At 36.3% G+C, this 27,979-nt stretch overlaps 3 protein-coding genes across 5 annotated transcripts in view; all 3 read left to right on the top strand.

The window, feature by feature from the left end:
• The first annotated feature begins 537 nt into the window (after positions 1-537).
• On the top strand, positions 538-3,636 carry LOC129252889 (TBC1 domain family member 22B). The gene is made up of 8 exons (XM_054891038.1): positions 538-1,276; positions 1,718-1,976; positions 2,037-2,217; positions 2,310-2,471; positions 2,590-2,776; positions 2,846-3,028; positions 3,084-3,307; positions 3,382-3,636. Exons 1-8 carry the CDS (start codon positions 880-882, stop codon positions 3,514-3,516), a joined length of 1,728 nt encoding a protein of 575 aa, XP_054747013.1. The 5' UTR covers positions 538-879; the 3' UTR covers positions 3,517-3,636.
• A 5,456-nt stretch (positions 3,637-9,092) lies between these two features.
• LOC129250076 (uncharacterized) lies at positions 9,093-12,871 on the top strand. The gene is made up of 6 exons (XM_054889720.1): positions 9,093-9,395; positions 9,560-9,743; positions 9,809-11,099; positions 11,157-11,361; positions 11,433-11,605; positions 11,675-12,871. Exons 1-6 carry the CDS (start codon positions 9,272-9,274, stop codon positions 12,716-12,718), a joined length of 3,021 nt encoding a protein of 1,006 aa, XP_054745695.1. The 5' UTR covers positions 9,093-9,271; the 3' UTR covers positions 12,719-12,871.
• A 5,029-nt stretch (positions 12,872-17,900) lies between these two features.
• The window catches only part of LOC129244366 (filaggrin-2), a 72,084-nt gene continuing 62,005 nt past the window's right edge, over positions 17,901-27,979 (top strand). For 2 of the 3 annotated variants that reach the window (XM_054881999.1, XM_054881988.1), the window contains exons 1-2: positions 17,901-18,492; positions 18,599-18,744. In XM_054881999.1, the coding sequence (XP_054737974.1) occupies positions 18,698-18,744 (47 nt within the window). In that variant the 5' untranslated portion in view covers positions 17,901-18,492; positions 18,599-18,697. The remainder of the gene's footprint in view (positions 18,493-18,598; positions 18,745-27,979) is intronic. The other variant, XM_054881993.1, reaches the window with a different exon arrangement.

Genomic DNA, 27,979 nt, shown 5'->3' with positions numbered 1-27,979 from the left:
TTATATGCGTGCGTGTCGGGTGATACACGTACTTGCTTCGTGACACACATAGTTGTTGTCAGGTTTTACATGATGACAGTCTGCATGACATGCAGTAGAGTCTCAGTTTGTGCTGACACTAGAGATGAATAGGTGTGCGGGAGAAATTCAAATAAAACTGCTGCAGTTACAAGCTACAACAAATCCTCTTCCGAAGGCGACATATTTACGTGCGCACGTTACGAACACTCAATTTAAATGGCGCATGACATTTTTTGTATGAACGTTTGCAGGCAAGCGTCATACACCCGACACACACACATATAAGCTGCTGGACGTGCATGCATGAGCGCCCTCGGAAGCAATAACTATTAGCTCCTGGTGACGCCCAAGCATACATGTCCTGCAGCTTATATGTGTACGTGTCGGGTGCTTGACGCTAAAATCTAAAATTTTTGATTTTCATCATTCAAAAGCCGGCAACAAGTATGTGTGACACGAAGCAAGTTCTGTGTCAAATTTATCCGAGGTATCGAAAAAATCGATGTATTTCTTGCATCTTTATTCGACGCAAAAGCAATTTTTTTAAGAGCGTATATGTATTTTATTTTACTTGCCGAACACGTATTTATTCCCTAAAGCAACTGTATCATCTGTCGTTTTGCTTGGATTTCGATTAAATTTTCATAGAACTGACATTGATCCAGTGCTTTTTCTTACTACGTAGTTGACTAAGGTATTCGAAAAATGGGAATTAAGAAATAGAAATAAAATTCCAAAGGCAGACATTGTTGGAAAAAATGCTTAACAATTACATAAAAGTCTATAATTTACATATGTATGGAAATTAGATGAAACTAAAGTATATAGTAAATAAGAAATTTTGTATTCAAATATACTATGGACAATAATGTAGCCTGCGGAAGTCAAAACGGGAACAACAAAAGAAATAAAATCACGGCAAGTGCAATACCAGCGGCAGAGATTATTAACGGTGCAGCAATAGCAGTGCCAACTTTGTCTCAGAAAAATAGTAGTGACAGCAGTGCAAGCTCGTCATTTTGGAAAAACAGCAGTCGATTGGTACCAGGGCGTCCAAGTCCTAAGCGCAGTGACACCACTCATCTTAGCCGCAATAGCGGTGTTGGTAGTGGTGTAGGACGTGCTAGCGGTGCAGGTGAAGGGATGGTATCTACATTTCGTGATTATCAGCAATCGGTTAGCGATGCATGGGATATGGGTGATGATGAATTCTGCATAATATCAGGAGCAGCAGAAGTTGGATCATCAGCGAGTGGTGAGTTTGTAAAGCAGTTGCTTTTGTAGAATATTGGGGTAATTTAAGGTGGCTACTATATTCAACGGTTGCGTACACTTCTGTTAGGTGTTTGGGCGAGTTCCTCCTATAAGAGGCGTGCGTACTCATATTGTTCCACAAATGGAGAGACCTACTGTTTTAAGATCCACTCCGAACGGCATATATTTTAATGAGGAGCCTTTGTATGGCAGAAATACACTGTGAGGTGTGCCATGCTTGCCATGGGCCAACCGCTTTAAAAACAATTTTTTTTTTTTCATTTTGGTGTTTCAGGCACGGATATTCGAACCTACCTATTGCGGCTACGGGTCCGGTCACATTTAAATAAAAACTCTAGATTGTGAAGCATTTATTAACAACAAACTCACATTAATATGTACAAGTATATTGATTGATTTATTTTTATCTGGATCTTTCTAGATTCGCGTATTTCAAAAAAAGTCTCGCACACAGCGGCGTTAAATGTCATTGAAACGCATCGTAATTCAGCAACTATTTCCAACGTAAGATTTCCAGCAACGGATTCATCTACTAGTCTAAAAGTGATAGCATGTAAAAGCAATACGATATCAACAGGAGTGCCAGCAGTGACAACGGCAGAGGAATTGCTAGGTTCAACCAGTGAAACAAGTGAAGAAGCAGGGCAATCGAATGCTTCGAAAACCGACACTGAAGCAAGGTACGTGTAGATGATGCAGATGATGCAGATTTTACTCTATCTTTGCGCTATTAATTTTAGAATAAAAATTGTGCGCAATTTCCATGCCTATCCGGGACGACCACAATTGCAAAAGTATAGTTCAAATGCGCAAGAAACCGAATATGAGACCAAAATCGAAAAATTTCTAGTACTGCTGGAGTCGCCGCTTTTGGATTTAATAGCTTTAAAGAAGCTTAGCTGGTCGGGCGTACCAAAAAATGTGAGTGTGTGTGGAATTGAATGCATAATAATTGTACACTTGGATATAAAATTTATAAAAAATAATCTTTTCTTGATCTGAAATTTTGTCAGATGCGTGCGGTTAGTTGGCGTCTACTGTCTAAATATTTGCCACCAGCAGGCGAACGTCGCAACGCGGTGCTCGAAAGCAAGCGTCAGAGCTATCAGGACTTGCGGCATAACTATTTTAGAGTTGACAGTCCGGATGAGTCACAACAGGATACCTATAGACAGGTGTGTACCACGTGATATAAAATGAAAAATTAACAGAAAAAGAAAATTTTATTTGTGGGAAAAATATTCGAGATGCTATTTTTCACACTTTTCTTAAAAACCAACCAACCAATATTAGATACATATCGATGTGCCACGTATGAATCCACAAATATCACTTTTTCAACAAAACCTCGTGCAGGAAATGTTTGAACGTATTTTATTCATTTGGGCCATACGTCATCCAGCTTCTGGATATGTTCAAGGTATTAATGACTTGGTTACCCCATTTTTCATCGTGTTTCTGCAAGAAGTTTTGCAACCAGGTACGCTGAGTTAAAACGAATGAATCTTACGAAATCATTGTGTGTTTTATTTTTCGTACAAAACATCAGGCACGGATTTGGAAAAATTTAATATAGGTACCCTATCGGTAGATAAACGGGACGCTATTGAAGCAGATTCTTTTTGGTGCCTCTCAAAGTTTCTTGACTGTATACAAGACAACTACATTTTTGCGCAGTTAGGTATACAGGAGAAAGTTAATCAATTAAAAGATCTTATACAGCGGATTGATGGTACGTTTAGCAAAAAATTGAGAGAACTGTAATATCCCATCACTGTTTATTTTAGGAAATTTACATCGCCATTTGCAAGCACACGACGTAGATTATCTGCAATTCTCTTTTCGTTGGATGAACAACTTACTAACCCGTGAGTTACCACTGCATTGCACAATACGCTTGTGGGACACATACCTCGCCGAGTCAGATGGCTTTGCTCTCTTCCATTTATATGTCTGTGCGGCATTTCTATTGCATTGGAAAGATAGATTGATGCAACAAAATGATTTCCAAGTAAACTTATCCATTAGCATTCCTGAAACTGCCAGCGATTAACGTTTACATATATTTCTTTTTCATAAATATAGGGTCTTATGCTGCTACTACAAAATCTCCCAACCGAAAATTGGTCTGATCGTCAAATAAATGTCTTGGTTGCAGAGGCGTTTCGTCTGAAATTTACCTATGCTGATTCGCCAAAGCACTTAGAAGTGAAAAGTTGACACCAGCAGCATAAAAAAGAATATATTTATGAGTACGAAACATAGATTTGAAAATAAATAGAAATGCAGTTGTTCTGGTAGCGTTCAAATGCTTAGTTATTAAAAAAAAAAAAAAAACAATGCAAATATTGAGAAAATATGGGCAATTGAATCAATAACACAAATGCATACGAATATTCAGCATACAAGCATATACGATTATTATAATAATAATTATATATTAATACATATACTTTGTATTTATTACCAATAATTGTTTAACTCAATGATGCATAAAAAATTACTACGCGTATATCATAAACGAAATATAAGCAAAGTTGCAATTATTTTACATATTACAATAAAATTAAGAAAGAGATGAATTTCATTAAAGGGTCATTGAAGCCAAAGTCTGGATCAGGTAAACAAAGCCAAACACCACTTCATTTAAAATCATGTTGTTGTCGTTGTTGTAGCAGCATAAACATTCCCCATACTTACATACGGGGAATGCTGCTGGAGTGACAGTCCTTGGCGGGATATAAATCCGGGTCGTTTCGGTAACGTAGAACCGACTGTCGTGGAAAATCATGATTTGGTTCGCTTAACTAAGGCTCTGTTGAAATAGCCACCCAACAAACGAGAACATCTCAGAAGTTTAAGCCTTGTGTATTTTCGTCAAATAAAAAATCGTTACTTGTCGATTTGTGAGTATCTGCACAATGTTTGCTACAAAAGTCAATGGGGTATCATCGTTATATTTCTATATCATATATACATATATATATATAATTGACGCGTACACAGTTCTTGGGTGCTTGGCCGAGCTCCTCCTATTGTTGGCGTGCGTCTTGATTTTGTTTCACAAATAGATCGACGACAGTTTCAAGCCGACTCCGAAATCATAGATGACTCCGAAATGGTGTAATGACGTTTGTGGAACGCCTCCTTCTAAAGAACGACGAGGAATGGACAAACCTGGGTTTTCTTCAACACTTTCGGCTACAACAGCAATATTTTCGGCTGTTCTTGTCTCTGCCAAATTTTCACCATTTTTATAGTGAATTTTAATAATTTCAATGCGTTGTTTAAGCGTGCATCGTTCCATTTTTATTAATGGCGTAGTTTCTACTTGTCAAATATCAAAAAATGACAGCTTCAAAAGTGACATCTACCGAAATAGTGGGTGCGTGACGACCATTCAGAATTCGCAGAGAGAACGTTGGTTCGAATCTCGGTGAAAACACCAAAATTAAAAAAAACATTTTTCTAATAGCGGTCGCCCCTCGGCAGACAATGGCAAACCTCCGAGTGTATTTGTGCCATGAAAAAGCTCCTCATAAAAATATTTGCTGTTCGGAGTCAGCTTGGAACTGTAGGTCCCTCCATTTGTGGAACAACAGCATAGGAAAGGGAACTTACGTCAGACTTGTTAAAATCGCGAAAAATAAGATAAAGGTATTGGGAAGGCGTCACCTTAGATACACAATTTGCCTTGATATCAAGAACTCTGACGTCAGCTCCCTTGGCAATACAAAACAAACGAACAAAGCAAACAAAAGTAGGAGAAATTACATGTTTGTGAAAATTCAGTGAATGGCTTCGTAATATTGTGATTTGTGAGATCACAAACTAATCAAACTAATGAAAACGAAGTGCTGTGTGTTAAATTGGGAAAGCACAAATAAAAATACATATTACATATTTATGTTGAAGACGCCGTGGCATGAAAGTACATATATTGTGTGTGTTAAATTTCTAGTGTTTGGTTGTTCCGAAGGCGAATTTATTACAGGTGACAGCAAACACATATAAGTAAAACCCTACATGTATTTGTTGTTGCGTTTGGTTCAAGCATCACGTCAAAATCACCAAGCAAATGTAAACATACGAATGTAAACTTACCAATACATACAAACAAAGCATATCATTTTGACGTAAGCCATACCTACGGCGAAAAATTCAGCTGGGTGAATGCTGTCACCTTAATAAATCCACTTTGGTTGTTCCCATTGCTTTCATCTACTCTTCTTCTTCACAAACAAGTAATTCCCCTTCGTATTGCCTGTTTATTCATGGGCTCAAGGCGTATCTATACAAGGTGGTGTCATTAGAAGAGCTCATTAATTCGCCTTGGGCTCATTCAAAATTGTGCCAAGGCGAATTCGCTTTGTTTACATATTTCTTTGTTTCTACATTGTTATGTATGTTTAGTTCCCTTCAGTTAGAAACGATGCTCAACAAAATGCACAAGGATTATGCGTAAGTATTTTAAAAAGTTGTTTACGAGTATGCAAAATTTTTGTCTTATGTGCTTTAATTTATGTTTCATATCTTGGTATGGTAGATGTATATGCTGCGAAAGGCGATGTGCCTGTTTTCCTATACTGAAATATAGAAGTCAACCAGCAGTGGGCTGAGCCTCTTGTCCATGCACTGAAGCAAGAAAACTTCACTCTACAAGCGGTTATGGACTTCATTAGTCCCGATACGTTTGAATAGAACGATGAAATAACCTAATTTAATGTACGTATTTGCGAACAAATCCACCTTTAATTTATAAATTATCAAACAGTTTTCCCCTACATGTAAACCCATTAATATACATATGTATGTGTTCTCCTCATAGCCACGTATCTATTTGTTATATCATTATAAAGCTAGCTTTGTGTAGTAGAAACGAATGTAATTCATATAGTTATCCGACAACTTCATAGTCATAGTCAACATCAAGCTAAGTAAAGGAATTGAAATAAAAAAGACAAAAGTAGTTTGTAAACGTTTAAGCTTAAATAAAACTTGCTAATACGACATTTTAATTATATCTTTTTTTTTTTTAAGAATACCATTTTATTTCGTGTTTGCTTTTTCAAAATCTGTTTAATTTTTAATCTTTAATTTATATAAATAACATTTGTCGGGAATTTTTATAGCTTCCTTTTATTGTATATGAAATCCTCACAGCAGGCACTGCACATCACCACAAAGCAGGCCCCCAATTTTGTTGATGATGATTCACATGAATAATTTGTGTCTGCAAGATAATCATAATTCAAAACGTACTTTTACACCTATGTCTTCGCAAATTTCGTTTTACCTGCTCTCCATTTTCATTTAATAACAAAATTGAACACGTTGTTATTATGAATGCTGTTACTTTTTGCTCAGGAGTAATTAATAATCCTAGTTGTTCTAGCCAGGCAAGAACAAACTACATGTAACTTTTTGTTATTCTACAACTGCTATCTAGATACGCCGTGCATAGACTCTTACAACACGGCGAACTCGGAAGGCGCAATCGTGTATTCCAAGGCGAATTTATTACAGGTGCTGGCAACCACATATAAGAAAAAACATACATGTATTTGTTCTTGCCTGTGGTGTAGGCATCACGTCAAAATCAGCTGTTTGTGTTCAGGGCGCTTTGCTTGTGAAATTAAATTGCTTAGTAAATTCCAAGATGGATTTATTAATTTGTGGGAAAATTGCTTTGAAGATGCCAGCATTTGCGATGCGGTGATGTGAATGCAGGTAAGCAAAGAGAATACTTACCGATTCTTGCATTTAAAGAAAATTTCTTCCTAAGCACAGCGGCGGCTAGGAGAATTCCATACAATTACAATGGGCGTCAGAAACACTCGCCAAAACTAAAAAAAGCAACGATTGTTTTCCATACTTCTAGCAGAAAAACAAGAAGAGAAAAGTTTAACTAATTTACCACCTGAAGAAAAGTTAGCTGAAAAACTAGGCTGGTAATTGTCACAATATAAAAAGTCGCCACATTTTCCACATAATTTTTATAATCTGTATTTAGAATATAAGTTCTTAAACTTTGCAAAATTGATAGAAAAATAAATTATTTAATTTAATTTAAATTTACTTTAATTTTATTTAATCTATTGGTATTTTATCTTCTGCTGTGCGCTGTGCGGTATTGATATATGTAGGTCTGTATGACGTCCTTTAAATCTGTGAGCACTTATGATATAAAAAATTTGATTATTTATGCCTATTATTCGAATTATTATTATGCACACCTGCTTATACTCGATATCTGAGTTAGCATTCAATTTCAATCCGTGCGACAAAAAAGATTATGTATTCACGGACAGACACAATTTCCTGGTTTGTAATATTAGCTTCCGGCTTCCAACAGTGCATGTGGTAATTCGGCAACTTCAATTAAAGGATTATGTTTGACGAACAAATACAACAGCTCTGGACAATTCACCAACTGTTTTTACGCATGTTTTTAATAAATGATATAAAATGAATAAAAAAATTGCATAAATTGTAGCCATAATATAGCCATTGCGGTATAAAAGCGTTGAGACTTTGAGGCTTGTTTGCTATATATTTACGTACGCTAGTCGAATTTTCTAATTCATAATCATAAATGAGTTTTTGTAACAGTGACCGGGCCATATAGGCAGCTTTTTTTGCGATGAGACAAATTTAAATTACAGAAAAAGTCGTATAGCAAGCAAGATGCTTGCATAGAAACTACTTATTCTCACCAACCATTTCATTTTATTGTAACCACGCCCATGCTTTATTGGCGCCTTCTTTGGTAATACCATATGGAAAGGCTGGCTTACCCATATAGAAAGAGGTGATAACTCGAGGCCAGTAACCAGCTTCAAAGCAGCAGTACATAAACCACCACCAGATAAATATATTGCCAACTCTTGTGGGTCTGCATTATTAAGTGTTTCTACGTTTTTTCCATAATCAGCGAATTGAACCAGTGCTTTGTATTAGCTCCGGCCACGCTCATGCATGCATGTCCAGCAGCTTATATGTGTGCGTTTCGGGTAACACACGTACTTGCTTCGTGTCACACATATTTGTCGTCGGCTTTTGCATAATGAAAATCAAAAATTTTAGATTTTTTCGCTTTGCATGACCGTGTCGCAGTCTGCATGACATGCAGTAGTGTCTTAGTTTGTGCTGACATTCGAGACGAATAGGTGTGTGGAAGAAATTCAAGTAAAACCGCTGCAGGTACAAGCAACAACAGATCATCTTCCGAAGACGACATATTTACGTGCGCACTCTACGAACTCAATTCAAATGGCACATGACATTTTTTACATGAACGTTTGCGGGCAAGCGTCATGCACCTGACACGCACACATATAAGCTGCTGGACAGGCATGCATGAGCGTAAACGGGTCTAGCAATGAAACCCACGGTCTAGAAATGATACAGCCACAATAAATTATCCTAAAATTTTAAATGAATTAAATAAAAGGACAACTGCGAGTCCATAAATTGGCATACACGAATAAATGTTCCATTTGCACCAGTAGCTTAGCAAACGTACATAATCTTGACTTATAATTTTAAATCACCAAATATTAAATTGAACCAGGCAGGTCATATGTGTAATAAAAAGAGATACATTATTAATACGTAGCAGTATTTGCAAACACATAAATATAAGCACACACACACAAACAAAACGTCATTTTGACGTCGTACATATCTACAGCGAAAAATTCAGCCGGGTGGTTGCGATCACCTTAATAAATCCACCTTGATGTATGCTATTATTTCTTGCCTTGATATGATATTACCTTCTCTGAATTCGCTTTGGTATTCACTTAACGTACTTTATCAATTAACACTGTTTATATTGTCCCTCCGGTGATAACAAATTGCAATCAAATTTTTAGATTTATAAAAAATATTAAATTTCCATTGCATGGCGCCGTTGCATATTATTTGGCAAGTACAAATCAGATACTGCAATTGAGCATACTTTAGTTGCAAGATGGAAACTCAATTGGAAATAATCTCAAACTTAAAGCGCATTTTCGAATTTTTCCTTGATGAGAATTTCGTCACAACGAATACTGTATACTTCGAAAAGCTCATCATGCACCTGGCTGCCAAAGGTAAGAGGTTGCAAGTGAAATTTCTATTGCTGTTCAATGTTTGTGTAATCGGGTAGGTTCTGTAACTCATTTCTCAGAGAATTTCATTGAAATTTTCTGGCAAGCGCATTGAAATTCACTGAAGTGAATAACAACCTGCTCGATAATTCTTTAAAAATTTCCAGATAACGCTTATATACTGCAAGCACCATTTGCATTGGAATGGGTTAGTCGATGCTTAAACATACTCTGTGAGGATATTAGCAAGTTGAATCCTAAAGTAATCTCATTTGTTTTTAACATTTTTGGTTTACTTACGACCAACGAATGGACCATAATCGAAATAAGAGAACGGCGTTTAATGGACAAGTAAGCATCATTACTTACGATATGTTATTTATCAAAAGACTTATGAAATGAAAACTTCTTTTTAGAGTACTAGTCATAGTAAATCGTGAATCGCACCGATTTAGTCCATCTATTAAATTGGCGATTATTAGGCTCTTGCATGCAGTATCAAAATACAGCATTGGCTTAGCATATTTACGTTCCGTAAAAGTATGGCAATTTCTTATAGAATATTGTAATCAGGATCATACATTATATGTGGTGCGTGAAGCACGCCACTTGCTGTATGAAATACTCTATAAATTCGATGTCAAAACGAAGGATGCGGTGGTGGTTAAAGAAATTCTGAAGGAAATTTTAAAACCTCTCAACGAGAATGTATTTGACAGTCACAATGAGAGCATTATGGTGTGTGTTGATGATCATGAATTGCAACACAAGCTGTCCTCAACACTAGAGCTGATATCATTTATACTTGAACAAACACTAGTATCCGAAGAAAAGTCTAACATTGCAAAGTACTGCAAGCTTGAATATGATATTGATATCACGGTTTGGAAGTTAAGCGATATGTCTCATAACGAATATTTTATTCGTAAAATGTTAACAACATTGTCGTCATATTATTTTGCTATATTGATGTATGATAAATGCAGTGGAGATCAGATTCCCCGGGATGGTTTTAATGAGCTCGGTGTTTCGATATTCAATCAAATGAAGTTCTGCGTTGCACGAAATTACTGTGTGAGCTTTTTGAAAATAGCTGAAGTCAATCATAAATTGTGGAAAAAACTCGGTACTCGCGTGCCTAAAGAAGTTTTTATCGAAAACGAGCTAGTACGATTCGAGAACCAGCTCATTACATTTCAATTGCTGCCACTGCATATGCTTTTACGTTCCCACGAGTTCCTCGAAGAAGAAATATTTGAGAAGTATATGACAAAGATATTCGAAATAATATGCGAACTTACACTGCGCATTAGTTACGCCTATCGCGACTTACTCTTTAACATGTCGCCAGCAATGAATGCAGATTTATCTTTAAAAGCAATAAATGGAGTAATGTCAGTGGTGGATATATTGGAGCGTGATCAGGCAGTGCTTGTATTTCAAGCTTGTATATATGCGCTTAAGGAGTTCATGTTGACAATGTATCCAAATAGTTTTACCGAATTTCAAGAGGGTTGCTCTTACACATTAAAACATGTACCTAGCTTCTCAATTATTTCTGAGTTTGACAATGTTATACACGCTATTTTAGTTTCAATGCAAACGTTGATCGAACGGTATAAAATCACATGGAAAGACTCAATCGAGACAATTTGCTTGGTCAATTGTGTCCTGTATCTGCTTCAGGTTGACGATTTACCAACAAAGGTATAATTTATAAATTAAATATAAATATTTTTCCTGTTGTAACTATGGATTTTACAGGTAACTGTCCAGTCACTTAAATTGCTACAGCTCTCAATAGAACACTACCTTTCACCGAATATGGCGCTACTTGTAGATAACCTCAAAGGCTCTGGTTTAATAGTAATGGGCCCAGTTATCATGAAACGTAGTCATGATCCCGCTTGGGAGGTGCGAGATAGCATTTTAGAGCTTGTTATCTCAATCGCCGATATATCCCGTCTAAGTAAGACAAATACTTATACTTACGCACACTTTCATTATATTTGATTTATTTAATTCATTTAAATTTCACAGAATATCCAGCATTTCAAAAATTCTTAGCCGAAAACTGGATGTGCCGTATTGTATATGATATGGCCAAACAGGATTCCGAGCCTTATGTCCGCGCTTCTGCACTAAAATGTATTGCGGAACTTGTAGCTATTAATGGAATATGGGAATTGGATCTTTGCAAACAGAATTTGCCAGTAAGTTCTATTGGAGCAAACTAATTAATCAAATTAGTTAATAGTGTTTCTTACAATATTAATTCGAAGGATCACCTATTCGGTGTACTCTACAACGAATCAGAAGGCATCGTTCGTAAGGAAGCCTTGCGCACTCTAACTAAATTGAACGAATTACGCAAAATACCCAGCCGCTTTAGAGACACCTTTTACTCGACGCTCGCGTACTGTATAGTTAGCGATTTGCATTGGGAGGTAAAAGTTGAAGCTTTGAATTGTTGGAAAAGTGAAATCCGCAATATGTTAAGCGATGAGGGTATGATCGATGGCATTTTTCCCCCAGTTACATTCTCGAAAGAGAAAAGGAAAATCGTTCAATTAAATGCAAAGGAAATAAGTTTACGATTTTCTAAAGTACTAAATGAACTTTCTCAGCGCGGTTGTCTCGGTGTTATACTAAAGTGCCTTAGTGAAGATTGTGATGTGGTTGTAATCAGGGAGGCAAAATGTCTTGTAAAGAAGTTAGTAGATAAATTGGATGAATATGATTATGCATCTACGTCAGAAACTGATGTAACGAAAAATCGAAGCGACCTGACTAATTGGGACAATAATGAAAACGTGCCAACATCACCATTATTGGTATCGTATTCTAATAAGGATTCCTTAATTCAGAATAGTCCAACACTAAATAATGTTTCACCTATATCTGTGAAAATCGAAGATAACATTGAAGTATTTGTAAGTGGTGATGCCGAGGTCGTGCAATTTCTTGATTCTGATAAGATTATTGAATCCATACTCGATTCAAAAGACATAAATTTGTTAGCGGAAGCATATGAGAAGAAATTACAGACAAATGGGGAGGGAGGTGAGTATGAGCCTTCTGCGGCAAGTCAGCTGTGCGCAGACAATGAGCGACGAATAATTTATCCACTGTACTATCGGCGCTTCGGGAATGTAAGTGTAAAAGAGTTCTTTTCAACGATTAAACGCACTGATTTCGAAGAGAAAATTTGTAAACAAGACGAGTGGTTTTTAAGCGATGAAAACTTCACCTCACTATTGAATGAAATTTTGCATATGATTAAACCGGAAAAAGATTGTGAAAAAATATCAGCTGATTGCTATTGATCTATACTAGGAAGTAACTCGAAAATATGGATATGCCATTTATAGTGTTATTTTCTCATATGAAACCTCAAAGTTTTTTGTAATATTGTACAATTGATATGCTATAGTTGATTCTTTTGGTAAATCAAGGTAATAAATTTATGCAAATTTTTATTGACGCTCGGATATTTACTCGTTAGGCTAGATGGCAATAGAGCTTTCTTGTAACAAAATTTTATTTAAAATTTAAAATAAATGTTCACGGTATTTTCCAATTCATGCTGTGATCCAGATAGTTATATTATGAAATGCTAATATTGTAGCAACAATAACGAACGAGACGCCAAAACAAAAACATGAATTAGCCCTATGGCAACAACAGTTACCGAGACGGAGCACGCTTCATCGCACAGACGGGGTTTAGTAAACTACTACCAGAGAACGTAAATTCATAGAGAAGGTCAGGAACGAATGTGCAGATTAAATGTCAAATGCTAACAAAACGCGGCTAAGAAATTTTTATTATTTCACAACGGCCTTGGAAAAGTTAACATAGCGGAGGGTAGTCAAAAGAATTAAATATAGCATTTGCATTGAAATGTAAAATGTAAAATGCCAATATTTGGTGTTAGGCAATTATCAAAATTATTTCAGAATATCCACATAAAAAATTAACTTTGTAAACCATTCATTTGCACCAAGGGTTATTATTCAACAATATGTTGTAATTTAATACGGCGGCCGCCGTAGCTTGTTGTTGTTGTTTTAACAGTATTGGTAGCCCTGTCAGTGTAGGCATATCACCGGTTATCTTCGTCTAGCTCATCTAGGGGTAGGCCCAGGAAACATGCTGTTTCGACAGGTTGGGTCCAGAGGGAGGGGGGTATTAGATGAGTCGATTTTAGGGGGCATGTGAAGAGGTGGATAGTGTCGTGCGGGGTACCTTCACATGCCGGACATGTGTTTGGAATGTCGGGTTCGATTCTGGATATGTAGGAGTTTAACCTGCTACAGTATCCAGATCGTAGTTGTGCCAGTGTTACACGGGTCTTACGGGGAAGCTGGAGCTCTTCATCTGCAATAGGTGGTGGTTGGACTCCGATTACGGCATTCACAGGACGGGAGTTCATGAAGGTGGTAACGGTCTCCCGGTGAATGTCGTTTATTGACTGTCTAAATACTGTCCGGTCCAGTAGGTTTCGGTCAGTTTTGTCCTGGATTTCGTCGGCGTAGTCTAAGAGGTGTCTCCTGACGTGCCTGGGAGGCGGCTCAGACTCAAGCAGGTGTCTGCAGGGGTGAAACCTGCGGTAACATCCAAACAGGAACTGCTTGCTGAGCAGTTTGTTGTGCTCCGCTACTGGGAGCATTTGTGCCTCGTTGTGAAGGTGTTGGATGGGTGACATCAGGAGGCACCCGGTCGCTGTCCGAATGGCGGTATTTTGTCTATAGCTTTGTCCACTGCGAATCACTAGTTCCAGGCGACCAGACAGGCGCAGCATAGTTAAGAACCGGCCGGCCAATTGCCTTAAATGTCGAAAGCAACAGCTGCCGGCCAGCGATTTGAGGACCTTGTTGCGATTTTGGACTTTTGTGGCAATTGCGGTTGTATGAGCAGAGAAGGAAAGCAAGCTGTCAAAGGTTACACCCAAAATTCTGGGGTTATTTACCGTCGGAATTGGTGTATCATCGACTTTTACCTTAAGGGACAGCTTGACCTCCTTTGTCCAGGTGGTAAAGAGGGTCGCCGTGGACTTGGTGGGGGAAAGTTGGAGATTGCTCGCAGTGAAAAAGCGAGAAAGGTCGGTGAGGGAGTTGTTCTTGTGGACCACCTCTTCAGCCCTGGCGGGAGTGTCGACTGATAAATATCATCTAGTAGCGTGGAATGGCTGACTGTATCGAAAGCCTTCTTCAGGTCCAACGCTACTAGGACAGTCCTCTCGCAGGGGCGGATTTGGTTAAGCCCGCGGTTTATCTGGGCGTTTATGGCGGTGAGTGCAGTGGTGGTGCTATGCACTCGTCGGAATCCGTGCTGATGTGGGGCTGGGGCCAGGTGTTTTGTGAAGAGTGGGAGGGCTTCAAGTATCTTCACTACTGGGAAAGGAGAGTTATCGGCCGATAAGATTCCCCTTGGTTGCCGGGTTTCCCAGGTTTCAGTAGTGGGACCACTCTCCCTGCTTTCGACTTGTCAGGGATGATGAAAGTGCCCAGGGACAAATTGAAGACCCTTGTGAGGAATCCTACTCCCAGAGGTCCCAGATGCTTCAGCATCAGAGCGTTTAATCGGTCAGGGCCAATGGCTTTTGATGATTTCGATTTGTTGATTGCCCCCTGAACCTCATCACCGGAGAAAGTAAGTGGCGCACTGTCGTTCGTCAGTTTGTGCGGCCTTCTGGTAGCACGACGTTTGGTTCTGTCGACCGGAGGATGCAGTAGGAAATGCCGGCTAAAATAGCTCGGGCATCTCTTCGGGTCCGACGAAATGCAACCGTTGAAGGTGATATCCACCTTGTCGTTGTGCTTCGGCGGGTTCGACAGGGACCTAACGGTGGACCAGAGCTTACTCACCCCAGAGGTGAGGTTACAGATCTTCAGGTGCTCAACCCATTTGGTCCGCTTATGTTGATTTACCAGTTGCCGGATCTCCAAATTGAGATCCCTTATGCGGGGATCGCCGGGATCGTCCTGGCGTAGGTGGTCACGCTCGTTTGCTAAGCTGGCTGCTTCGGCTGTGAAATGGAGACGAATGTCCTTAAAACTTACAGCAGGAATGAAGCGAGCCGCAGCAGTTGTGAGCACCTTGCGGAATGCGCGTTCGCCTGCGCACACATCAGTGGGGATGGGAAGAGCGGCGAAGGTGTCCTCGGTAAATTCCGTAAAGCCGGCCCAATTAGCTTTTTTAAAGTTAAAGTAGGACCGGTGATTCGCGGAAACAAAGTCGGCAGGTCTCTCAATCGAGACGATAATGGGCAAGTGGTCTGATGCAAGCGATAGCATAGGTCGCCACGTTATGCTATTTATCAGACCCGCGCTAGCTATTGTTAGGTCAGGCGAGCTGCTGCAATTGCCCACTACCCTGGTGGGGGCGTCGTCGTTTACAGTGCTGAATGTCGAATCGTCTATATGCTCTACCAATAGCTGTCCCCTACGATCATTTGGCAGGCTTGAATGCCAAAGATCGTGATGCGCATTGAAGTCACTTACAACCAATCGGTTTTCACCTCTGATGAGCGCACCTATATCAGGGAGATATCCTGCCGGGCAGCAGGTGACAGGGGGTATATATATATATATAATAAAAAAATTAGTTTAAAAAGAAAAATGTGAAATTTAAAAGGAAGATAAAAACGAAGCGATTGATTCTTGATTTTAGTACGTAGGTTATGGTTGCTATCGTTGATCAACGAATTTGAAATTTGTTTGGCTTTGGATCCATTTGTTGTTAATGCTACCATTATGTTCATTTACAAAATTGTGCAAAATACAGCAACATTTTATTATTGACGATACATTTTTGATGTCATTATAAAAACCTAAACCTTGCTTTCAAGTGACCGAAAGCATTCTCTACTACTCTTCTAGACTTGGAATGTTGGTAATTAAAAATCTCTTCCCTGTATCCGGCCGTTGAGTTGTAAGGGTAAGGCTTCTTTAGAAACTCTGTAAAGCGAAACGCTGAGTCTCCTAGCACAACGACTGGAACATTTGTACCAAAATTGGTTTCGTATTCTCGCTGAGAAGAGGGCTTTGAAGAATTCTGTTACATAACGACGGCTCGAAAATTTGAGAATCATTGCAGCGGCCGGGTGCCCCAACTTTTATATGTATGTATATATAAACCTATACTTATGAAAAATTAAGGTCAGTATTTACATCGATCTTATATACAAAACCATTGAGTACCAACCCTTATAGTTATAATAGTCTACAGCATCACTAGCTGAAGGTCTTATTTCAATATGGCATCCATCTGAAGTTAATTAAACTTAAGTATGTGAGATCTTTGAGCATTAAGTAAAATAAATACACTTACCGACATCACCCAAACATTGTGGAAATCCAATTTTCTCAAATCCTTTAACACATTCTTCAATTTTCTCTTGGGTAAGAAATCTGCTGCGTAAATACTAACTGAAAAAAATCCTGTAAAATGTTGCATACGCTTCCTTTTGATACTCCGAGCGGTCTGCCGATCGTCCTATATTCAGCTGAAGAACCAAGCGCTTGTAAAGCAATCGCGAGACGTTTGTCTAAAGGGATGCATTTCCTATACGTTGTATCCAAGCGAATTTATTACAGGTGACAGCAAACACATATAAGTAAAACCCTACATGTATTTGTTGTTGCGTTTGGTCCAAGCATCACGTCAAAATCAGTAATCAAATGTAAACATACGAATGTAAACATACCAATACATGCAAACAAACCATATCATTTTGACGTAAGCCATACCTAAGGCGAAAAATTCAGAATGCTGTCACCTTAATAAATCCACCTTGGTTGTATCAGTTTTTGCAATGGGCATGACTTCCTTACATAAAAAGGCAAAGGAATCCCGGCTCATCCTAAAGCACTCCTTAAAAAACTGGTCGGTGCTGCAAGGAATGTCTACCTCTCAGAACTTGGCATGCCTCAACTAGAAAACACGGACACGCGTTACTTATTATATTCACTAATAAAAACAAAAACAAACACAGTTACTTACGTGTGTCCATAAACGCTTTGGCCTGTTCCTGCTTATTATAGAATTTAAAATCAAATTTCGCATGCGTATTAATGCCATAATTTTTTGCAACCTCAGTAAACGTCGCATACGGATTTCCTATTTATTTTTAGCAGCCAATTGCGCAATAAAATTAGCTATTCTTTCTCCTTGTATTTTCTTCATATCGTTAATAATAATTAAAGAAACCAACAACATCAAAATATTCCACCAAAATAATTTCTATGAAGAAAAACCTCTCAAAATAGTATTGACGGCTGATTGTCATTTTGCAGGTAATCTACCATATGTGAACGGGTAGATTAATTTGGGATTTATTGCTATTCACTGCATATGTAAACGTGCTTTAAGGCATCAGAAATGTTAAACAAAGATTTTGATTTTTACTAGTTTATCGATAATACTCGGATAGTTTCTTTCTTTTGCTAATACGGAACCAGATTTAGGAGTACATTTTCTTTTATTCTTTGCCTATTCATTCCGTTCTCAACCTTCTCAATTTTCTGAGGAAATCGGTTATTTAGCTCTCTTTCATGACATTTGGATTTATTTCTTAAGTTGCTTCATTTGTGTCATGCGTGTGAGTGAGCAACAAAAGTCGCGTTAGTCGCGAAAAATTTCGTTCATATAAATATTCAACTTGGTCGATATTGAATAAAAACCTCGCTGAAAGACAAAAATTCATTAGCTTTTATATTCACAATACCTTGTATTCATGGCGTAGTGCAACAGAAAATCGCACAATTCGTCTAGATTTGAAATGTAGGGATGATGAAGAAAAAAGGAAGTGTAAACGAGTGTAGTGGTGTTCCCACAGTGAAAAATAGAGGAAAATCTCGTTCACTCACTAGAAATGTGTAAATAAGGCTGTTACAAAACATTTTGAAGTGTGTGTGCGTGCGTAGAAAATATAATTTTTCATGTGGAAAAAGCTATAAAAATTAGTTCAAAGTGAAGTGCGTAAAAATTTATAAGGGCGCTACAAGGCAGAAGGCGGCGAGTTACAATAGCGACCTTTGGAAAATTCTGCTACACGGTGGAAGGCGAAAATGAGTTCGAGTTGCAGCAGTGAAAGGTGTATACCGCAAAGATATTTGTGAAAATTAGTGGATATCTTACATACATATTCCGAAGCTTTAGTATATGCCAAGAAATTTTTTAATGTACTGTATTTTCACCAGTGTATGCAAAGGAAATAAGTGTTCGATTGTCGAAAATTAGCTGATATTGCAATCCAACTCAAAGCACACTGTATTCCCGTGGGTGGGTGGGCGGTTGATATGGACGGCAGTGCTAATTTTCAAAGCAAGCAATTTACAAAGGATGGGTAATGCTGTTAAATAGAATAGTGTATAAGAAAACGAAATGTTTATGAAGTAAATATAAATACGTATGTAAGGGGATGCGCTTGATGGGTTGGATTGGGGGAAAGCGTGTTTGTGTAAGTGTTGCCAAATCTGTACATGGTTGCTGGAGCTGCGGTTGAAAGAATATATGTACACATACATATGTAACTTTGGTAGCCCATCCCCTTTAGTTTTCAATATTAATATCGCAGTAATTGATGTCAAAGCGAACTATGCCATAGATAACTAGCTGCGAAACTCTTTCTCGTGAGAGCGATTTCAAAATGTGCATGTTTTTTATAATTCGTCAGTAATGCCGCATGCAAAAAAACATTGATTGGGTTTTGATTGGGGTTATTGGGGGTATTCTACTTTCTAAAGGTGAAAACCTCACTTGGCGAGGGGTTATAGTTTTTAAGTTATTCCATTTCAAAATTTGTAAAATTGACCAAGAATTCTCCTATTTTGATTATTTCAACAAGAAGAAGTGCTGCCAGACATCTTATAAATAAACAATTTTAGAAGATAATAAATGAATAAAAGTACAAAATTTTCCAGTTTATATCTATGTTATATACGTCTATTCATATATATATATAGGCTCCGACCCCATGTGTTCTCCCATCACTTGTTTTGAGAGAAATATTACGAATTTTTCAATGAAATTCACAGGAGATGTTCACTTCGTGCTTATTTTGCTAAAACTAGCACCAACACTATTCTGTTAATAATAGTTTTTAAGTTATTTGTTGATAAAGTTTGTCTTTTATCTTCACCAAATTTTGATAGAATAAGTACATTTATCACATTTATTTTAATAAATATTGAAACTATATTAACATACACATACGTTTTTAACTCTTTTTATTTATTTATACCACAAATTAACCATTTATATTGCATTTTTAAGTTGCTAACTCCAAATATGCCAGCTAAATTTACAATAACTGAAAAGCATGGCTGAATGGAGTGCTGCCAGAAGCAAAAAATAAAAAAAAAATAATAGAATGCGATTGAAAACGAAGCAACATAGGAACATAATTTCCACACACTCTTTTCTGTTAGAATAATGAAGGAATGGGGGTTTACAACCTCTAAGGTGTATATATTGAGTTCATAAATATATATAAATACAATATCGATATGATTTTCGAAATACAGTTCCGCTTCACGTAAAACTCTTATGTGCAGCGGAGACGGTGTTGCACTATTAAGGGTTATTTTTTTGAAGTGAAAGTTTTACGCAAAATGTTTTAATTATTCTTTTTTATATATAGATATTTAATATATAAAAAAGAATATATATAATATATTCATAATATAGGGAAAATTTGGAATTAAAAATCGCGCGATTTTTTATTCCAAATTTTCGCCTGCGGCGCTTTTTTTTTTCTTTTTTTTTTAAATATATATATGTATAAAATAGTGAAAATTTGGAATTAAAAATCGCGCGATTTTTTATTCCAAATTTTCGCCTGCGGCGCTTTTTTTTTTCTTTTTTTTTAAATATATATATGTATAATATAGTGAAAATTTGGAATTAAAAATCGCGCAATTTTTTATTCCAAATTTTCGCCTGCGGCGCTTTTTTTTCTTTTTTTTTTTTAAATATATATATGTATATATATATATCATATATTCATAATATAGGGAAAATTTGGAATTAAAAATATATATATCATATATTCAAAATGCATACAATCAAACATATAATATATTACTTTACTGAAAATCAAGCATTAATATATATATGTATATAAATATATACATATATATATATAAATATATACATATATCCATAAATATACCTATATATATATGTAGACGTATATAATATAGAAATAATTTGTAAAATTTTGTATTTCTAGTCATTTATTATCTTCTAAAATTGTTTATTTATACGATGTCTGGCAGCACTTCGGCTGGTTGTAGTAACCAAAATAGGAGGATTCTTGGTCAATTTTACAATTTTTAAACTCAAATAACTTAAAAACTATAAGCCTCCGGTAGGTTCTGTTTTCAGTTTTAAGATGGGGATACACCCCTCTACACCCCCCCCCCTCTAGAATAAAAGTACAAAATTTTCCAGTTTATATCTATGTTATATACGTCTATTCATATATATATATAGGCTCCGACCCCATGTGTTCTCCCATCACTTGTTTTGAGAGAAATATTACGAATTTTTCAATGAAATTCACAGGAGATGTTCACTTCGTGCTTATTTTGCTAAAACTAGCACCAACACTATTCTGTTAATAATAGTTTTTAAGTTATTTGTTGATAAAGTTTGTCTTTTATCTTCACCAAATTTTGATAGAATAAGTACATTTATCACATTTATTTTAATAAATATTGAAACTATATTAACATACACATACGTTTTTAACTCTTTTTATTTATTTATACCACAAATTAACCATTTATATTGCATTTTTAAGTTGCTAACTCCAAATATGCCAGCTAAATTTACAATAACTGAAAAGCATGGCTGAATGGAGTGCTGCCAGAAGCAAAAAATAAAAAAAAAATAATAGAATGCGATTGAAAACGAAGCAACATAGGAACATAATTTCCACACACTCTTTTCTGTTAGAATAATGAAGGAATGGGGGTTTACAACCTCTAAGGTGTATATATTGAGTTCATAAATATATATAAATACAATATCGATATGATTTTCGAAATACAGTTCCGCTTCACGTAAAACTCTTATGTGCAGCGGAGACGGTGTTGCACTATTAAGGGTTATTTTTTTGAAGTGAAAGTTTTACGCAAAATGTTTTAATTATTCTTTTTTATATATAGATATTTAATATATAAAAAAGAATATATATAATATATTCATAATATAGGGAAAATTTGGAATTAAAAATCGCGCGATTTTTTATTCCAAATTTTCGCCTGCGGCGCTTTTTTTTTTCTTTTTTTTTTAAATATATATATGTATAAAATAGTGAAAATTTGGAATTAAAAATCGCGCGATTTTTTATTCCAAATTTTCGCCTGCGGCGCTTTTTTTTTTCTTTTTTTTTAAATATATATATGTATAATATAGTGAAAATTTGGAATTAAAAATCGCGCAATTTTTTATTCCAAATTTTCGCCTGCGGCGCTTTTTTTTCTTTTTTTTTTTTAAATATATATATGTATATATATATATCATATATTCATAATATAGGGAAAATTTGGAATTAAAAATATATATATCATATATTCAAAATGCATACAATCAAACATATAATATATTACTTTACTGAAAATCAAGCATTAATATATATATGTATATAAATATATACATATATATATATAAATATATACATATATCCATAAATATACCTATATATATATGTAGACGTATATAATATAGAAATAATTTGTAAAATTTTGTATTTCTAGTCATTTATTATCTTCTAAAATTGTTTATTTATACGATGTCTGGCAGCACTTCGGCTGGTTGTAGTAACCAAAATAGGAGGATTCTTGGTCAATTTTACAATTTTTAAACTCAAATAACTTAAAAACTATAAGCCTCCGGTAGGTTCTGTTTTCAGTTTTAAGATGGGGATACACCCCTCTACACCCCCCCCCCTCTAGAATAAAAGTACAAAATTTTCCAGTTTATATCTATGTTATATACGTCTATTCATATATATATATAGGCTCCGACCCCATGTGTTCTCCCATCACTTGTTTTGAGAGAAATATTACGAATTTTTCAATGAAATTCACAGGAGATGTTCACTTCGTGCTTATTTTGCTAAAACTAGCACCAACACTATTCTGTTAATAATAGTTTTTAAGTTATTTGTTGATAAAGTTTGTCTTTTATCTTCACCAAATTTTGATAGAATAAGTACATTTATCACATTTATTTTAATAAATATTGAAACTATATTAACATACACATACGTTTTTAACTCTTTTTATTTATTTATACCACAAATTAACCATTTATATTGCATTTTTAAGTTGCTAACTCCAAATATGCCAGCTAAATTTACAATAACTGAAAAGCATGGCTGAATGGAGTGCTGCCAGAAGCAAAAAATAAAAAAAAAATAATAGAATGCGATTGAAAACGAAGCAACATAGGAACATAATTTCCACACACTCTTTTCTGTTAGAATAATGAAGGAATGGGGGTTTACAACCTCTAAGGTGTATATATTGAGTTCATAAATATATATAAATACAATATCGATATGATTTTCGAAATACAGTTCCGCTTCACGTAAAACTCTTATGTGCAGCGGAGACGGTGTTGCACTATTAAGGGTTATTTTTTTGAAGTGAAAGTTTTACGCAAAATGTTTTAATTATTCTTTTTTATATATAGATATTTAATATATAAAAAAGAATATATATAATATATTCATAATATAGGGAAAATTTGGAATTAAAAATCGCGCGATTTTTTATTCCAAATTTTCGCCTGCGGCGCTTTTTTTTTTTCTTTTTTTTTTAAATATATATATGTATAAAATAGTGAAAATTTGGAATTAAAAATCGCGCGATTTTTTATTCCAAATTTTCGCCTGCGGCGCTTTTTTTTTTCTTTTTTTTTAAATATATATATGTATAATATAGTGAAAATTTGGAATTAAAAATCGCGCAATTTTTTATTCCAAATTTTCGCCTGCGGCGCTTTTTTTTCTTTTTTTTTTTTAAATATATATATGTATATATATATATCATATATTCATAATATAGGGAAAATTTGGAATTAAAAATATATATATCATATATTCAAAATGCATACAATCAAACATATAATATATTACTTTACTGAAAATCAAGCATTAATATATATATGTATATAAATATATACATATATATATATAAATATATACATATATCCATAAATATACCTATATATATATGTAGACGTATATAATATAGAAATAATTTGTAAAATTTTGTATTTCTAGTCATTTATTATCTTCTAAAATTGTTTATTTATACGATGTCTGGCAGCACTTCGGCTGGTTGTAGTAACCAAAATAGGAGGATTCTTGGTCAATTTTACAATTTTTAAACTCAAATAACTTAAAAACTATAAGCCTCCGGTAGGTTCTGTTTTCAGTTTTAAGATGGGGATACACCCCTCTACCACCCCGCCCCCCCCCCCCCCCCCCCCCCCCTTATACCCCTTTTTTTAAAAGGGGCGGGAGAACAAATGGGGATTTCCCCCTTGATTTTTAGTAAAGTTTGTTTGATTGTATACATTTTGAGTATTTGGTGCGTGTATCAGACAAAAAAAGTTATTTATTAATATTTCATACATATGTATATATGTTGTATGTGAAAAAATATCAAATATTATTTCCAAATTTTCACTATACAATGAATATATGATTCATTCAGCCATGCTTTTCAGTTATTGTTAACTAGCTGACCCGGCGAACTTTGTTCTACCCTAGAGACAATAAAAAAGCAGATTTTTTATTTTATTCAGTTAATTTTTGTATTAATCAAGTATTTCAATGAAGCTTTAATAGATTGCACTCTTCAGTTAAGCACCTTGTGATACACGACATTTTTTGTTTTATTATCAGGTGCTAGAACAAACAACGCAGATGGTTTTCCGACCCGTGACCATGCCACATATAATTGAGGAACATTGATTTTCTAAATTCAGACCACAAACTTTCAAGGATTGGCCTTGTGATTTGTTAATGGTCATGGCGAATGCAAGACGGATCGGAAATTGAAGTCTTTTAAACTATAACGGAACAACGGTTGGGATCATCGGGATCCTCGGAATGAGAACTTCTTCACTTTCACATTGTTCATCAATTTATTTACCAGAAAACGCGCACCGTTCAGAAAAATACATTAAATTTTTATTTAAATCTATAGTACAGTCCATATAATTTAATGTTTGAAGATTATTTCATGCAAATGTTGACCGCGACTGCGCTTCAAATGGTCCATACGCTTAGTCCAATTTTGGCATACTTTCTCCAATGTTTCGGCCGGTATCTCACATATAAATGCTTTAATGTTGTCTTCCAATGCGTTAATTGATGCAGGCTTGTCTGAATAGACATGAGCTTTAACATAACCCCACAATTGGCCAATTGACAGGTCCCGAAGTGAAATAAAATGTTCACCGAACTCGGCTCTCAACAAGTCCATTGTTACGCGTGCTGCGTGGCATGTGGCACCGTCTTGCTGAAACCACATGTCATGCAAGTCAAGCTCTTGTATTTTGGGCAAAAAAAAGTTGGATATCATTTCACGGTAGCGCTCACCATTCACACTGACGTTACGATTCGCAGCATCTTTGAAGAAGTACAGTCCAATGAAACCTCCAGCCCATAAACCGCACCAAACTGTAACCTTTTCTGGATAGCTCTTGCAGTGGTAGCTCTTGCAATTCTTCTGGCTGATCTTCACTCAAAATCGACAATTCTGCTTATTTACGTACTCATTGACCCAAAAAGGAGCTTCGTCGCTAAACACAATTTTTCGATAAAAAAGTTGATCTTCGACTAACTTTCCAAGAGCCCATTCACCAAAAATTCTGCGTTGCGGTAGGTCGTTCGGCTTCAATTCTTGCACCAACTGTATTTGGAAAGGCTTCACACCTAAATCGATAATTGATGGTCATCATTCACACTGGCCGATACAGCTGCTATATTTTCTTCAGCTCGCACTCTACGTAAACGTGTTGGTGGTTTGATGTCCAATAATGTAAATTTGGTTCCAAATTTATTCACAATAGTCATTCCATAAAATGGAAGAAGAGCGCGATAAACTTTCTTAACAGAACACGCATTTTTATAATAAAATTCAATGAATTGCAAGCGTTGTTCGTTTGTAAGACGATTCATGGTTAAATTATAGACCAAACTAAAGATGTTTGACAGTGAAACAAAACACGAAACGTGCGTCAGCTGTTTAAGCCAACTGTTTAAAAAGATAATAGCTAAAAAATCTCCCGTTATATACGGAACCACAAATCACGACAAGCCTGCAATAAACATAACGCGATCTAGCGCGCTCGTCATGTGCAAGGTCGAAAGTTGTGGTGCAGTTGCGAAGGATACAAGGTACTGGTGCAGCAACGTTTGATGCGAACGGTTGCAAACACGACACCGCTCCGCTTTGCACCCTGAAACTGAGTGCCACTTTCGCAAATAATTTATGCATAAGGGGATTGATTTTGTAATCTCAAATCTCTGCTGAGCAGAGAGAGTATTAGAAGTAGGACACGCGGATATATTATGATTCTTTGATTTACAATGTGAACACACCGGCTGTTTTAAGTTTGAAGTCACTAAGGCAGATTTTGTCCTTTTCGCATGCAAGTGGGGTTTCTGTATGTTGTGACTGATTGACTGCTTTAGTCTCGACGTTGAGGCTTCATCGGCAGATAGATCTTGTTAGCGTTTATTTAATGCTGCCTCACACTCTCGCCATAATGGCAGCTTATCATAATCCATCTGTTCGTCCCGTTTCAACCAAGTAACGGGGTAAATTTTCGACATTACCTGATGAATTATGATAGCGTTTGTGACGGCAGCAACGATTCGTAACCATTCCCTTGGCAGCCGGTTTCACGTTACCGGAATGACTTGGTTTTTTCCCGACCAATATATTAGCCCTTTCTAGTGAACTGTATCTGAACCGTCAAATACAATTTGTGCAATGGCTGGAGCTACTTTCGGAGATATTCTGGCCTGCGCACCACCCGTGTGTGGACAACTGACTTCGTTGCCCCCTGCTGAAGAGCCCTGCACCCGCAACCGCAACTGCCCCCAAGACGCGGTCGCCCATTTTCACCAGGTTATAACAACTATAGCGGAACGCACAGCAAGCCCAACGTAGACAACCCCACGCATCCCTCACACCCCGAACACCCCGAGTTATAGTACAACAGTCCTACCGAGAGGTTTCAAGCTTCTACAATTTGACTATAACGGAGTTACGAACGAGATAGATGAGATCGTCGGCTTCATCAAGTTTCAAAAAGTGATCGATTACACACGCTTATTTTACTGATTTATGTACAAACACCAAAAAAGAACAATATTCACATTTGATTTAAAGCTTTTGCTACTTAATAATAGTTTGTATTTCATTAAAATTCGATTATTATAAATATTCCTCTAAATGTAGACCTAAACGCATAAAAAAGCGTTATGCAATCAGCAAAGAATATCGCTCCATTATTGTGAGAAATTTATTTAGATTTGAACGTAAGAAAATTTGAAACAATTGGTGTCAGAATTGGGACTGTTGTACAAAGTCCTAAGAACAGCTTCGTGAAAATGCCAAAGTTAAGCCAACTCAAGGTTCAGCAGCTTAAGAGAGAGTTGGAATAGCATGGCCTACTAATTGCTGACAACAAAGCAGAGTTAAAAAAACAGCTGCGAGAGGCTATGTAGACAGAGTGCGCCGCTGCTGATGAATATGCTTTTCAGCTAGAAGCTGAAGGGTCATCAACCATGGTAGAAAATCAATGATGGCTGATCGAAAATTTCATCGCGATATTCGCAAAAGGCGTCGGAAATATCATCATGGTCATCATAATTATCACTACAAATATCATCATGGTTGTTGTTGTTGTAGCAGCTTACTAAAAACATGCCGTCGCAAATGGCATCGTAAATATGATCACAAATATCAGCACAGATGTCCCAAATGTTCACAGAGTTGTCGTCGGGATGGATGCGCAGCTGGAGCGAGACCATCTTGAGCATCGTAAAAGGAGAAACTGAGGACGAAGTCCATTAGACAGATGAAAAATAGACTGCAGACACTACTGAAGATCAATCAGACGTTATTAAGGGAAGCAGCCCAATACGTTATTATTGACAACCCAGATGGCGATGTTGATGTTATGATACATATGGGTCATATAAGGTTTGGTAGGTTTGAGTGCCGAAGAAAGTGGTGCGCGTCAATTACTACCAATCGTTTTTCACCTCTAATGAGTGCACCAATATCAGGGCGATATCACGTCAAGAAGCAGGTGACAGGGGGACAGATAAATAGCACAAATGTGAACCTTATATATATACAGTCAGTCAAAAAAGTATTGGCACACTCGAAAAATCAATGTTCTCAGTGCTATAACTTTTCTTCTAATGAAAGTATAAAAAATAAAAACTGTATTTTCTAAATGTATTTATTTATTACGTATCTGAACAAAAAAAATTAATTTCGTCTTAGTTACGAGCTCAACCTTGAAAGGTAAAATAAGGC

This window comes from Anastrepha obliqua, chromosome 1 (assembly GCF_027943255.1).
Source record: "Anastrepha obliqua isolate idAnaObli1 chromosome 1, idAnaObli1_1.0, whole genome shotgun sequence".
In the NCBI taxonomy this organism is placed as follows: domain Eukaryota; kingdom Metazoa; phylum Arthropoda; class Insecta; order Diptera; family Tephritidae; genus Anastrepha; species Anastrepha obliqua.
The sequence above is the reverse complement of the archived record's forward strand: the minus strand, read 5'-3'. Positions and strand labels throughout refer to the sequence as shown.